Source organism: Chiloscyllium plagiosum, unplaced genomic scaffold, assembly GCF_037043375.1.
Source record: "Chiloscyllium plagiosum isolate Xiang-an unplaced genomic scaffold, Cpla_swu_hap1 HiC_scaffold_31, whole genome shotgun sequence".
In the NCBI taxonomy this organism is placed as follows: Eukaryota; Metazoa; Chordata; class Chondrichthyes; order Orectolobiformes; family Hemiscylliidae; genus Chiloscyllium; species Chiloscyllium plagiosum.
In genome coordinates this window covers 41,909,427-41,925,023 of record NW_028270169.1, presented here as the reverse complement: position 1 = coordinate 41,925,023, position 15,597 = coordinate 41,909,427, and the positions used below count along the sequence as shown (strand labels likewise).

Genomic DNA, 15,597 nt, shown 5'->3' with positions numbered 1-15,597 from the left:
ATTCTTCCCACTGATTGATTGGCTGTCATGTTTCAGAATTTTGGGACCATTTTCCACTGAAAGGATTTAGAAAAAAATACACGCTTTAATGTTTTCATTCGGCAAAGTGCATTCTTACAAAGGTTTAAAGAGGCACATAGGCTAAGTTATTTTTTCCAGTCTACATAATAAGCAATTTGTTAGCTTGTCCGAGTTATCAAAATACCTCAAGCCCAAAGTACTTAATTCTGCTTATGTACGAGACACAGTAAAAGTGAGAAAGACAAATTGAGAGAAAAAGAAAGAGGTTCTTTAAAATAGGAAAGCTGTCATTGAAAACAGATCTTTAAAGATCTGGAAAGCTTTAGAAAAGTTTAGGAAGGCAGGTATACTAGTTATAGAGTCATAGAGATGTACAGCGCGGAAACAGATCCTTTGATCCAGCTCGTCCATGCCGACCAGAATCCCAACCCATTCTAGTCCCATTGCCAGCACTTGGCCCATAACACTCTAAACATTTCCTGTTCATATACCCATCCAGATGCCTTTTAAATGTTGTAATTTTACCAGCCTCCACCACTTCCTCTGGCAGCTCATTCCATACGCGTAACACCCTCTGCATGAAAAAGCTGCCCTTACGTACCCTTTATATCTTTCCCTTCTCATCCTAAACCTATGTCCTCTAGTTCTGGACTCCCCCACCCCAGGGAAAAGACTTTGTCTATATATCCTACCCATGCCCCTCATGATTTTATAAACCTCTAATGAGGTCACCTCTCAGCCTTTGACGCTCCTGGGAAAACAGCCCCAGCGTGTTCAGCCTCTCCCTGTAGCTCAAATCCTCCAACCCTGGCAACATCGTTGTAAATCCTTCTGAACTCTTTCAAGTTTCACAATATCCTTCCAATAGGAAGGAGACCAGGATTGCATGCATTATTCCAAAATTAGCCTAACCAACGTCCTGTACAGCCATAACATGACCTCCCAACTCCTATACGCAATGCTCTGACTAATAAAGGAAAGTATACCAAACGCCTTCTTCACTATCCTATCTACTTGTGACTCTACTTTCAAGGAGCTATGAATCTGCACTCCAAGGTCTCTTTGTTCAGCAACACTCCTTTGGACCTTGCCATTAAGTGTACAAGTCTTGCTTTGAAATATTAAGTTTAATTAAGTCAGCCAATTTACCAAAGTGGGGAATTACGCAACATGACAAATAAATATATTATAGGCAATTGTTTCTATTGTAAATATATGATATTAGGTCAAGAGTTTAAAAAAATATAATCCATAGAATATCAGCTTCAGATCAGGTAGGTCATGAATGATCTATTTCCTTCTGCACAGCCCAAAGAACATGCTTTACCACAGACTCAATTTCAACTGTACAATATGACAATTTTCCATCTTCTACACCACCTGTCCTGTTGCTATTGCAGTGAGATTGACAAATTGCTCATTTCACACAACATTACAGTCACCAGACAGAGGGGTTTGATTCCGGCACACACAGCTGGGATCTAATCTACATATCTAATCTACGTATCACCCAATCACTTTCCTTTATATTCCAACATGATGGTGACCAAAACCTAATCACATTATCATAGAGACAAAACAAAAAGGTACATTTCACTTCAACATCAAAACAAAATCCTAGGCATTTATTTAATTGGTTGTCTGATTGTGGGTGACACTGACAAGTCAGCTTTTATTCAACAAGTCCGTGAGGCATTAGTCACAATGTGTGGGACTTGATGGAGCTTTTGCTTTCTACAGTGTTTCTTGACCTGCTGAAGCAATGCTGGTGTTGTCCCTTGAAAAGTAAGAAACTAGGACATAGATTGGTAACATGGTATTGAACAAACAGATGTTTATTACCACTTATTAATGTAATTAAGTATTACATTCACAGACACGTGTGTCTGGGCTTGCATTACGTGATTCAATTACAAAAAGCAGTATGCTTCCATCAGCAAGTGGCTTGAGATAAGATGGAGATTGACACCCGTATCCCCTAAATCACGTGCTTTGATATAGTGATGATATCATGAGCGTGTCACTACTGTGACACATAACATAACTACTGGCTTCTGGTCTTTTCAGATGTAACTTCATGATCAGTAATGACTTTGCATGATCTGGGATGGTTGTATGTTCTAGAATTCTTTGCTGATACCCATGTATTTGTATTTCTAACTCTGACACTGTGTCCAGTGCAATGGATTGGTAGTTCACTGTCTGCTTGATTGTTGTGTATGTCCTTCACAGATGGAAGAGAACGAAAAAGAATGCCATCTGTTTGGAAATGATTAGACAATTGGTTGCTAGGCAAAGTCATTCACTTGCTTTCTGAGCATTAGTTGTGCTGGAGATTATAGTCTCCCCATTGGTGTTACATGCAATGTAGAAATCTTGTTTTCTTGTTTACACTCATAGATTTTATCATGTGTATCATACATTGTACTGGACCTTTTGAATGTGGATAGTGGAGTGACAATATCCAATGGGTCACTCTCCACTTTTGTGTGCATGTCTTGAATCACTTGACTAGACAAATTGTGTTCCATTGTCAGATACGCTGTTATAGGAAACTGAATAAACTGAAGATAGTGGTCATTGTGTCTGTGATAATTACATTCTTTGCGTTGCTAGGTTGTTGAATGATGGAAAATTTAGAGAAGTAATCCAAACAAGGATGTAGTCTTCCCTATACACTGTGAATTGACCTGTTGCCTATTTCCTCCAAGGAGTCAATAAAACATCACCTGGACATAAAAGCTCCGTTAGTTTTGGGGTTGATCCTTTTGGTATATCTCACATAAATTTATGAGTTATTGAACATCCTTATCCATCTCTGGTCAGTGCACACTCTCATGCTCGCATTTGGTGCATTCAATCCCAATGTGTCCCTGCTATAGCATGGCTGATATCCTGGCATAAAGGCATTAGGGCTTATTTACCTTGGAAATGACATACCAGGACATACCAGGTTCAACTCTGTATAGTCAAAATAATAATTGTTTCCAGCTACTTCTTTACTGCTATTGAGTTATTCATGGATAATGGTCTTTTGCAACTCTTGTAGGTAGTCATCTTCACCAACTGCTGACAGCAACTGCTCACACTGATTCTGCCTAAAATCTAATCAATCATTTTCAGTTTCACAATCAAGAGAATCCATGTGTCAATCAAGAAAATATTTTGTTCTTTGTGTGTATTGGATAATCAGGTCAGTGTGTCAGATATAATCATCCTTGTGTCTGACTGAAGTGCCATATCCTCACTCAGATTAATAGATGCATTTGTGAGCAGTTTACAGCAGGTCATTTCAACCATCTTAAATGTTTCAATTATGAATTTCTCACTAAATCAGTGGGTGTGAAATTACAGGATGCCAAATACCGGAGCTAAATATTTCTCTTGATATCAGAAAAGTTTGCTTAGCCTTTTTGTGATGCATCCACTTTGAGAATTATGTCTTTCCTGTGGTCGGGTACTGCAAGATTACATGGGAAACAGAAATGTAAAAATCCAAGGTAACATCGCAAATCCTTGTTATCGTATGAGGCCAGAATTTGTTTCACATCCTCTATTTAACTTGGACAGAGACAGCCTTCATGAATGGAGCAAATTGTCCCGTAAGTGTTTATTTGGCTGACAGTACTGTGTACTTAAATACTGTTAAATCTATGTTGGGGGCTTTCTGCCATCAGTAGGTGAGGTTGTGGTCTGATCCGCATCCATGAGCTAGATAAATGTTTTCAGTTGTCCTATCCATGCTCTATTTGAATAAGTCTTGATCTATTGCTCGTTATTATTTTGATTTAGAAACAAAATCATTCCAAAGGCATCCTAAATGTTGAGTGTTCTTGGGATTCTTGTGCTAGATGGACAAGCTGGTATCCATATTTTGCATCCAGCTTGGAATGCAATTTTGCCCTTAAATTTACAATTCTTTCAGCGTCAATATTTATGTGAACAAATTTTTAGTGACAGGTTGAGGCATCTTGGATCTAGGCATGCTCTTATGGTGCCATAAGAGCCCATGGCATACATAGAGGATTGGCTGACTGGCAGAAGGCAGAGAGTGTAAGAAAGGGTCTTTTTCAGGGGGGCAGTGAGTGACTAGTGGAGGTCAATGGTGTATTGCCAGGTCTACAAATATTCACGTGATACGTTAACGAAGGAATTTGTTGCTAAGTTTGTAGATGACACACAGACAGGATGGAGGAAGCAGGGAGATTGCAGAAGGACTTGGATGAACTAGGAGAATGTACAAAGGAGTGACAGATGGACTATAATGTGGGAAAGTGTGAGATTATGCACTTTGATAGGAAGAATAGAGTATTTTCTGAACAGGGAAAGGCATCAGGAATCTGTAGCACAAAGGGAGTCAGGAGTCCTAGTTCAGGATTCTCTTAAGGTTAACATACAGGTTCAGTTGGCAGTTAAGGCAAATGCAATGTTAACATTCATTTCAAGATGGCTGGAATACAATAGTGGGGATGTACTGCTGAGGCTGTATATAGCTCTGGTCAGACTGCACTTGGAGTAGTGTGAGCAGTATTAGACTCCATAGCTAAGGATGTGCTGGCCTTGAAGTGGTCCAGAAGAGGGTTACAAAAATGATTTTGGGGTTGAAAAGCTTGGCTTATGAGGAGCAGTTGAAGATTCTGGGTCTGTACTCAATGGAGTTTAGAAGGACGAGGGGAGATCTCATTGAAACTTACAGATACTGAGAGGGCCAGATAGAGTGGAAATAGAGAAGATGTTTCCACTAGTAGGAGAGACTAGGACCTGGGAGAACAGCATCAAAGTGAAGGGACAACCCATTAGAACAGAGATGAAGAGGAATTTCTTTAGCCAGAGGATGGTGAATCTGTGGAACTCTATCACAAAAGGCTGTGGAATCCAAGTCATTGAATGTATTTAAGACAAGGTTCTTGATTAGTAAAGATATCAACAGCTACGGTGAGAAGGCTGGGGAATGGAGCCTTATCATCCTTTAAAATGCATGTGATGGAGCTACACCAATCCATGTGACAATCAATCCTTCAAATTACACAGCTTCAGTCCTTCTCATCAGTTCTACTTGGAACTTCTCCCAAAAATGCAAAATGCACTTCTGTGGAGGATAAATAAATGAGATTGTACCATCCCTTGTGGCGCACCCTTATCACCCTTAAAATTGGTGATTGTATTGAAGCAGTCTGGGGACAGACATTTCAGATCTTTAACTGATTTGATTGCATTTTAAGTGGTCTGTTCACCACAGTGAGTGCAGATTGAATCTCATGTATGAGATTATACAGAGCTCTGTGCGTAACAGTAATCCTGACACTACTGGACTGCTCATGTTTACCAGGTAGAAGATTGCAGGAAATCAATTTGAGCTTCTGTACTGAAACCACAGTGTGATTCTGCCAATGCATGGAATTAGTCATCCATTATAGACTGAGAAAGTCTCTTGTAGGTTGTACTATGGAGCACCATTTGCTCAGGTACGTGACTTTCAGGATGTGAATGATGAAATGTTAGCGCAAGCAATTGTGTTGCATTAAGCTTTTAGGATGTGTCATTTTAACTTTTCAGGACATATGTGTTAATGGTTGTGAAAACCGATGATCACTTTATTCCATTGACATGATACATGAGATTAACAGCATGGAAAATACAGGCACCATTTGAATTGTGCCTTTCACTTGGTTGACTCTGAATCTCATGGTTCCATCATCTGAACACATCCCTTGCTGCTAGTGTTGCGGTGCTACACTATCTTGTTCACCTGTTTTCTTCTGGGATCTGACTTGGCCTTTGTGAGTGGATTTTCTGTACGTGTGCCCAATGCCCTTTGGTGCCACACACTTTTCAGGTGTCAAGATAAACTGGGCAGCTTTTGGGTCAGTATAACAAACTCACGTTATAGATTTTGTCGGATTGTTCCACTTTACTCATGATAGCATGTATCTATTAGCATGACATGCTCCAAGTGGCCTGACTCAAGAGAAGAGTCTGAGACTTTTATCCTCTCAGGTGACACACTATGATATGAAGATGACATTGTGAGCATGTCTCTTAAAAGACATACTGAGAGACATAACAGTGCATAACTGATGTGATGTATATGTCAGACCAGGCACACACAGCAAATTCTCTTCCCAGAAGGACAATCTAGCATATGAACATATGAATTAGAAGCCCCTCAAGCCTTCTAACTCTCTCAATAATACCATAGCTGACCTGACTGTGGCCACACCACCATTTTTCTGGGAGGTTTTAGGCTCTGATAGGATTAATACTGAGGAGTACATCAAGGATTACACAACAGGAGGTGTCATAAGGATTCGGGTAGTAAAACAGCTCTGAATCTCAAAGGAGGTAGGTCTACCATTTAGGTTTGACCTTATTTTCAGTAACAAAGTCTGTCAGACTAATGTATCTTGTACCTAGTTGCCGTCATGCAATAAACTGCATCTTCTTTAAGACAAGAGCTTCTATTCGTTAAACTACCTTGTAGTTTTCCTCTAGATCAGTCTAGCCCTATCAGTCCCAACGTCAGGAGAATGGTGGCAGCAAATTTACTCTTTGACAGAAGGCAAGTGTGATGAGAATCATCTTACAACACACTCGATACCCTTTGAGTCCCTTGATCAAGAATCACTGCTATGTGGAAAGGAGCCTTCCACTGACCCTCAAAGACACAAACAAATTCTCATTTGCACCAAAAACTAACAGTTTTCACTGTTTTTTTTCTGGTATTATCCCACAAGTTAATTGATTTATTGGATTAAATTTCTCACTCTACCATGACAGAATTATAAAGGTCATGATCGCAAGAGTTTGCAATCATAGAACCCTCCCCCCGCACAAAAATACGCGTGATGCATTTTTTGACTTAATGTATTCACTCATTCAATTGATGTAAAAATAAATGAACTTACTTCCTGTTCCGTTCTTTCACCACCATCCTGGTCATACTCTGGATGCATTGTGCTCGGTAGTTTTCATAGTGCACGTCACGTGTCACATCTTTCAGGTCCTGCATGTGTGTTCGAATCAACATATTTCGTAACCTCACAAAGTCACAGTGAGCTGGATTCTCCACTGCAAAGAGGAACAGCATAGAAAGTATAAGTAGTCATGATTTATACATTAACAGATAGATCTGAGTGGTGCAAAGCTTATCATTGTGCACTCATTTTTGTTATGTGGGTTAGTTAATGCATTGCTAGTTTGCATTATAGCAAGATCCCACAAACACAATGAGACAAATGACTGGTTAATTTGATATTAATGGCATCATTGAGTGCAAATCATTGGTCAAAAGATCAGGAAATCTCTATTGTTCCTTAAATAGCTCCACAGAACCTTTAACTTCCACGGAAACAGAAAAGGGACAGCCTCAGTTTTCATCACATCCAAAGGCTAACACTTTCAACAAACCCACCTTTCCTCAGTGCTATGTGTAGTGTTAGATGAGGTTAAAGCTCAAGTCCCACTACCATTTCATTCAGGTAAGACTGCTACCAAGGGAGCTTGGAAAAGATCGGACATACATCAAACCCAAGTCACTGTGATGGGCCTCTCCAGCATAGAGGAAGTCTAGATGGGAAATTTACATACTGGTCTTGGCAGAACTGTATAGTATTTTGCCCCAAGGCATTGCCCAGTAGCAGTGTGGTCTCTAGACGGTAATCATTAAGTGGTAATATGGAGGAAGCTGTGTTTAACCTAGCTTCACTTTAAAGGCACTGCTTCGTAACTCCTTATAAAGGCGTGGTCTAAAATGACATACTTTGAGACCCAATTGCAGGTGAATTACTAGGGTAGGATTCAGTAAATTAGTGGAAAGCTGTAAATCCTATTTTAAAAGCACTGCATATATTTGAATTCTTAAATAAAAGCAGAAAGTGCTGGAGAAACTCAGTAGAATTGGTAACATAATTGGAGAGAGAAACAGAACTGATGATCACTCTGTTAAAGGGAAATAAGATCCTTCCAACTGCTCTATCTGGGATCCTCAATTATAAACACTTCAGCCTTAGTCCTATAACTGTAGCCTATCCAATCTTTTTTGGAGTGAAAATTCTTCAGTCCGGAAACATCATTGTAAATCTCTTCTGGACCATCTCTAGCATGATCATACATTCTTTGCAATGTGGGATGTGGACATGGCTGGACAGACTATGGCACTGATCCAGCTAAATCACTTTGTGTTTTTCCCTTAAGCAGAGGTGCAAGACAATATTTAGATTAAATAAACCTTTTTAAAAATACAATTACCTTCGACAATACCCCAGGGATACAGTCGGCCCCGAACTCTCCTTCCTTTGGCTTCAACCACAGTGTTGCTACCGATCACAGTGAATGGGATGCTGTCCTGGAAGGGAACGTTAAAGGCCAGATTAAAAGAAAAAATTGAAACTAATACATTGCTTTGAATTTTAATACTTCTGTTGGAGGGAAAATCCACAGCATTGACTACCAAGCAGGGCGATACAGAATTGAGTCACAGAGGGAGATTAATGACCATATTACAAAAAAAAACACACAGATGCCATGTATATATTCCAATTTTTTTTTATTTTCTCATCAAAGGTAAGCATGACTAGGCCAGCATTTGTTGCCCATCTCTAATGCCATAGAGAACTGGTGGCAAATGGACCTCTCAAACTACAGCCATCCAGTTGGTGGAGGGAATGAATATTAGTGCTAGTGAATGGGGTGTCAGTCAAACTGGTTGCTTTATTCTGGATAGTGTTGAGCTTCTTAAGTGTTGTTAGAGCTGCATTCATCCAGGTAAGTGGAAAGTATTCAGCACATCCCTGACTTGTGCCCTGTAGATGGTGGACAAATTTTGGGAAGATACTTGGTGAGTCATTTGCCACAGAATTGTTAGCTTTAAGTGGCAGGTTCAGTTGAGTTTCTGGTCAATGGTAACATCTAGGATGTTGATCTTGCATCCTGCTATTGCATGCTGCTTCTGCTATATGGAATGGAAGGAGTCCTGCATTAGAACTATATCAGGTTGGCATTCCATTTTTAGATATGCCTGCCACTGCTGTTGACATGAAGTCCTGCAATCTCCTTTGATCCACGGTTGGTCCTTGGCTTGTTGGTCTGATAAGTGAGAGGTATGCTGAGCTTTGAGATTACTGGTTATTGATGGCAATTATACTGTTAGTGATGTCTCACAATCCCTCATGGTTGCCCATACTTTAGTTGCAAGACACATTAAAGTCTATCCCAATAGCATGGTGGCAATGTTACACATCATGATGAAAAGTATCTTCAATGTGAAGACCGGTCCATCACCAACACACAAAAAAAAAACAATGGTCACTCCTATTGATACTATCATGGACAAATTCACTTCTGGCAGGCAGATTGGCAACAGTGAGGTCAAATATGTTTTTCCTTGTTGTTGGTTTGCTCACCATCTGCATCTGACCCAGCCTAGCAACTATATAGGACTCTGCAGACCTGGGTAGTGGCATAGCTGAAGACATTCAACAGACACTCCCCATTAAATCTTCCTCACCTTCAGTTCCTGATCTTGTCGTTTAAATTCTTCATCCTCATCAGAGTCACATTCTGGGAACTGATAGATCTTGATCCCGTAGAACTTGATTTCCTCACGGATCTGAGGAGAAAATGTTAGAAAATGTTAGAAAATGTAACTAGAAAAGGCAGCTCAACTCTTTAAAAGTGAAACAGAGCTTGTTGGATCTTTATTATGAACTGAAGCTTGAATATACGCAATTTTGAGTTCCCTATTTGATGAGCAGAAACTCATGTCACCTACTGGTGGGGGATGCAGCTAAAGTCACCATTCTGTGACAAATGAACATTCCACTTATAGCTCACACAGTACACTCTTGCATAGGCTAAGTAATCTTCAGCAAATCCAATTGTCTCAATGAGTCTTGATTGGCTTCAAGCTGTGTATTTAGGGTTGAATGAATTTTTTCCCCATCATTTGCTAACAGGGTTCAGTTATTTAATGATGGTAGAACCAACTTATAAAAGCAGATGTTCAACTAGTGAGTCACATTCTTTATACGGTTGGAGCTGGAAATATTTCCATGGCAATACGAAACAATTTAATAGTCATTAACAATCTTGCACGGTCAAACTATAGCATGGCGATTTGGGAAGTAGAACAGCACAGCACTATCAGTTAGAAGTGGATCTGTGTAGAGGTCCCTCTATTCAGCAACTAATCGAATCATTGAATCCCTACAGTGCGGAAACAGGCCATTTGGCCCAACAAGCACACACTGACCCTCCGAACAGTAACCCGCCCAGACTCATTCCCCTACCCTGTACTTCCCCAGACTAATGCACCTAACCTCCACATCCCTGAACACAATGGGCAATTTAGCATGGCCAATTCACCTGACCTGCACATCTTTGGACTGTGGGAGGAAACCAGAGCATCTGGAGGAAACCCACACAGACACAGGCAGAATGTGCAAACTCCTACAGACAGTTGCCCGAGGCTGGAATCGAACCCAGTCTCTGGCACTGTGAGGCAGCAGTCCTACCCACTGAACCACCATGTTGCCCATAGCTAGCTTGATTTTGATACTCATTGCCTGCAACTGAAAGAAATCCATTCCTCGACACTGCTACCTTCTGACAAACAGAACTTGCACAGGGTTTCTTTTCTGACTTCATTAAGTTCTATTAGAGCCCAACTAAAAAAATCCCAGGATTCAAATTAAATTTGAAAGCATTGGGTTGACATTTCAGGAATTAGCGTGTCACCTGATTCCTGGCAGTCACCATGTTGCTGATAATTCGAGCTGAGGGCAAGGCTTCCTGAGGAAGGGCTCATGCCCGAAACGTCGATTCTCCTGTTCCTTGGATGCTGCCTGACCTGCTGCGCTTTTCCAGCAATACATTTTCAGCTCTTCACCGGTTATTGTTGACTACATTAGTCTACATGGTAGTTGACATTAATAGCAATCCAAAAATATTGAATAAGTAGTCAAGAAATAAAAAATAGTGTAGAGAGGACATAAATACAACTATTAGAAAAAAAAGTACTAGGAAATTAATGGGGCTAAAGGCTGGTAAGTCTTTAGACCTGAAAGAATGAATCCAAAGACATTAAAGGAAGGAGCCAGAGAGATAGTGGATGTACTGGTAGTACTTTTTCAATCATCCTTAGATTCTGGAAAACTTCCAATGTGACACTTTTATTCAAAAGAGGAAAGAAACAAAATTACACTAGTTGGCTTAACATCTATTATGAGGAAAATGTTAGAGCTGATTATTAAGATTGCAATGGCAGAGGATTTTGAACTGCACAATATAATCAGGCAGAGTCAGCATGACTTCACAAAGGAGAAATCATGCCTGGCAAATTCATTAGGATTCTTTGAGGAAGCAACAAGCAGGATAAAGGGGAAACCAGTGGATTATATATTTGAATATCCAGAAGGCATTTGAAAAATTACTATAACCATTAGATTACTTAATAGGATGAGACAATGATGTTAGGATAGTAAATGATCATGAATAGAAAATTAGCTAACTAATAGAAGACAGAGGCAAATAAGTGAAAAGCAAGTGGTGAGGAATGACACAAAGATTCTGCAGAAGGATATAGACAGGTCACATGAATGGGCAAAAACTTGGAGGTGGAATATAATGTGGGAATATGCACTTTGGCTCCAATGCACTTTGGCAGAAGAGTACAGGAGCGAAAATTAAGTGAAGAATGACAGCAGTGGGGGATTTGAAACTCCTCATACCTAAATCACGAAGTTAATGTACAAGTTCAGCTGGTAATTGGGAAGGCAAAGGGACTGTAGACCTTATTTCAAATGTAATGGTAAATAGGGAGGTCCTGCTAGAGCTACACAAGCCACTCGAAATCCACCAGCTTTGCACCCCTCATCCAGGTAAAAATATACTGGCATAGGAGGCAGTCAAGAGAAGGTTTATTAGATTGACCCTAGGTTTGGAGGGATTTGTCATGAGGTGTTCAGTGGGTTGGGCCTATACACATTGGAGTTCAGAAGAATGAGAGGTGGCCTTATTGAACCACGCATTATTCTTAGTGGTCTTGACAGGATAGATGCGGAAAAGTTGTTGCCCCTTGTAGGGGAGCAGAATTTCAATATAAAGGATCACCCACTTAAAGACAGAGATGAGGAGAAATTTCTTCTGAGAGTATCAATCAATGGAATTCTTCATTGCAGAAGGCAGTACCGTATATTAGTGGTTGAGATAGGTAGATTTTGAAATAAATCAGTTAAGGGGTCAATGGTGCTCTATACAATATTGACAACGTCAAAAGACTTAACTTCCAGGTTACAACGGAAAAGCCTCTGCCTGTAAAAATAAACAGGCAACAACCTACATTTGTGCCCTATGCAAGTAATCACCTTTGTTGCTCACTTGCCAAAACAGTGAAGCTGAAGTTACATTTTGACAAAACTTCCTCAGAAAACATTAAACATTAAATGAGATTTTTAAAGAGACTTTGAACTACTGGCTGGCCAATCAACAAAAACTCGAGACTGTTAACTCTAGCTTTAGACATTTGGACTCCATTTAAAGACAGTAGCACTGTTTAATTAGTATCTTGCTTTGTATGTAGGTTGTTACGAGTTGAATAATGCCTTTATCCCTTCTGAATTGATCTATCCTTAAATGTTTGCAAACATGCCTGTGCTGAAAACTCCTCCCCACTGTCTAAGTGTGTGAAATATAACGCCCACATCTGTCTTAACATTATCCCATTATTTATCTGCTCCTTACAAATCACAGCGAATGCAGGAAATACACCTCCACTGTTTTAACAAAGGAGGAAGAATAAATCACAGTTTGCTACATATAAGTGGTGAGAATAGGGAGAGCAAGTTATTTTAAAAATTGTATTCAGTTTTTAGCAGTTGTGTGTGTTCTGATAAAAGGACATGGCCAGGTCAAGGGGTATTTACAATTGGATGTCAGATAAAAATGGCTCTTAAGGTTTTATGAGGAAGGGTCACTCGACCCAAAATATTAACTCTGATTTCTCTCCACAGATGCTGCCAGACCTGCTGAGCTTTTCCAGTGATTTATGTTATTTATTTTCAGGGTGATGGCCTGTTTCATTTGAGCTAGTGCCAGGCATGATGCCCAATTTCTGTTGTGAACAGATAGTCAGTTTTAACCTTACAAAGTCAGGGTCCACCAACTGAGCAAGGACCATAACAACACAGTGGTCAAGTTAAACCAGTTATTTTGCCCACTGTTGGATGTGAGGAGGAATGCTTCACAACTCAGACAAGCATACTCAGACATGCAGGGAGAGATAAAATAAAAAAAGGTGGAGATTATTCGGTTAGTAACAAGTGAAAAAAAAATACCAGAGATCAAACATTTAATTGCCCCCTAAGATATGATCCAATAATCTGTAATGGGAGTTAATAGTCAGGAACTCCTTTGTGGGGATTGGCTGATTGACTAGCCAGAAACTGAGAAGTTAAATTGAGCAAATTGTTCAGTTTAAAAATCTTCAAAGGTCTTCTGGGGGCATTTTGCTGAAATGTAACATCTGCTTTACCATTTTACTGACAGAATATTTTACTTGCAGAAAGCATAAAGCCAAGATTGTTTGGTGCTTTTTCCAGGCCAGAAGCTACTCCAGTGTAGCCAGGGTTAGGGGTGGTGATTGCTGTTGGCACATCAATGGTATGGCACTGACACCTTCACTAATGGCTATTTCAAAATTCTCTGATTAAAAGGCAGTTGGCTTCACTACAACGGGAGACATGTGACCTAGATGCCTGGAGGGATAAAGGCAGTTACCATCAAGACAAAGGCTTACATTGTGTGATAATGCTGTTCCTTAAACAAGGTTATGTTGTCCTTGGGTTTCTTTTCACCACCAGAGTAATCATAAACTTAGAGGTTCCAGTTGTCTAGTTTGGATGGCTTTTAGGGCCAATTTGATTATACCTGACAGATACTGCCTCAGGCAAAAAACTTTCAAGTTTTAAAAGAGACTCTTGTACAATGAAAGAGGAATGGCCAGTTCTTCCAGTTCAGGGTTTGGTTTTAAGAAGCGGTCGGTTTTTGAGGCTGCTGGTCAAAGAAGCAGCTCCATGGATGGTGTTCCATGCTGAATCTGTCTGCCATCTCTCTGTCTCTCCTGCAAGATTGTGTGTTTGATTTTGCCTTTTTTGCCAAGAAGTGGAGTGTTTATGGAGATTGTTGCTGGAATTTGGAACAGCATCATTAAGTTGGGATAATCTGTTGGGTTTTCGGAGAGATTGTTATTTTGTATTATGTTCTCTTTTGTTTGTGTTTTATTTGGCACTCTGAAATAAATTCTGTTTTGTTTAAACAGACAGGTTTTGACCAGCTGTATCACTCCAGAAATATCCGCTATACACTTACTCAAAACAACTAGAAAAGTTAGGGTGCAGACTACCTTTTTGAAATGTTTTGGTGGGGGGGGGGGGGGGGGGGGGGGGGTCTGGCCTGGTCTCTAACAATTACGAATAGCCAACTATATATGGCCCATTCCAGAGGTCAAGTAGAATATAATCAGCACAACTTAAATTGCAATTCTATTGCGTAATTTTTTTAAGAAAAAAAATTAGAGACAGACATTCCAATGTCAGGTTATTATGCAATTGCAATCATTTCAGACCCATCGTAAGATACCTTGGCCCTTATTGTCTGGCTAATATCGACTTTGTGGAGGTTTCTAGAAGGTTATTGCTAAAGTCATGTAATCATAGCAGCTTAATTTGTTGGTCTGTTTAATGTGTTTTTAAAACAGTCATTAAATATGTATTAGGAATTGTGTCTTTTTTGCTCAGTTTGTAACTAGAGAAAACGAGCACCACATTTAGCAAAAGAGTTCTAAGCTCGAAAACTCTCATAACCTCTGACTCCTTACCTCTCTTTCCTTTTGTAGGATGCTCATTCAAACCTGACCAGGCTTTTGGCCATCTGCGCCAAAATCATCTTGTGGATTGGTATCAACTTTGCCTCAATAATGCTCCTGTGCCACTCTTTGGAATTTCAACTATCATGTGATCAATGAAAACTAAGACAAACCCAGTTCCACCCAGTATCTTCTGATTCACAAGTGATAGATCCATCAAATGAGCTAAGATGAAAATTGGATCTATGACATTGCTGTTTAGTGATCAGAGTACATCTTACCTCAGGACTATTCACTAATTGATGACACCGAATTCTAAGCTTAACCCATTTGTGCTGCTAAACAGTGGAATGAGTGGCCCTCAGAACCGAGACCAACATGAATGTCAATTTTGCTTCATCTCATTGCGTTGGTTGTGGCTGACATTAACAATCCATTTACCTTTGGTTTCATTTTGGAAACCTCCGCAGGAGTCAGTGTGTCTGCTTTAGCAAGGAGTGGTACAATGTTCACCTTGTTATGCACAGCTTTCATAAATTCCACATCCAATGGCCGTAACCTTCAAGACCAAATAGAATTTAATCACAAGAAAGTCCCTGTTCTTGCTGCTGTCAATTTGTCAGAGTTGTTTTACATTAGAATTCAAAGCTATCACAACATTATTTATAGTGTTCAAACTTCTTGTGAGGGGTTTCTCTCGTGGAGGATTAAATGCC

General features: G+C 39.9%; 1 protein-coding gene across 8 annotated transcripts in view; it reads right to left on the bottom strand.

Annotated features, from left to right (window-relative positions):
* Positions 1 to 15,597, bottom strand: part of LOC122564112 (septin-5-like) — a 124,636-nt gene that overhangs the window by 15,330 nt on the left and 93,709 nt on the right. For all 8 annotated transcript variants that reach the window (XM_087977480.1, XM_043718685.2, XM_043718690.2 and 5 more), the window contains 4 exons: positions 15,323 to 15,440; positions 9,527 to 9,628; positions 8,269 to 8,365; positions 6,927 to 7,089 (listed from right to left, as the gene is read on the bottom strand). In XM_087977480.1, the coding sequence (XP_087833606.1) occupies positions 6,927 to 7,089; positions 8,269 to 8,365; positions 9,527 to 9,628; positions 15,323 to 15,440 (480 nt within the window). The remainder of the gene's footprint in view (positions 1 to 6,926; positions 7,090 to 8,268; positions 8,366 to 9,526; positions 9,629 to 15,322; positions 15,441 to 15,597) is intronic.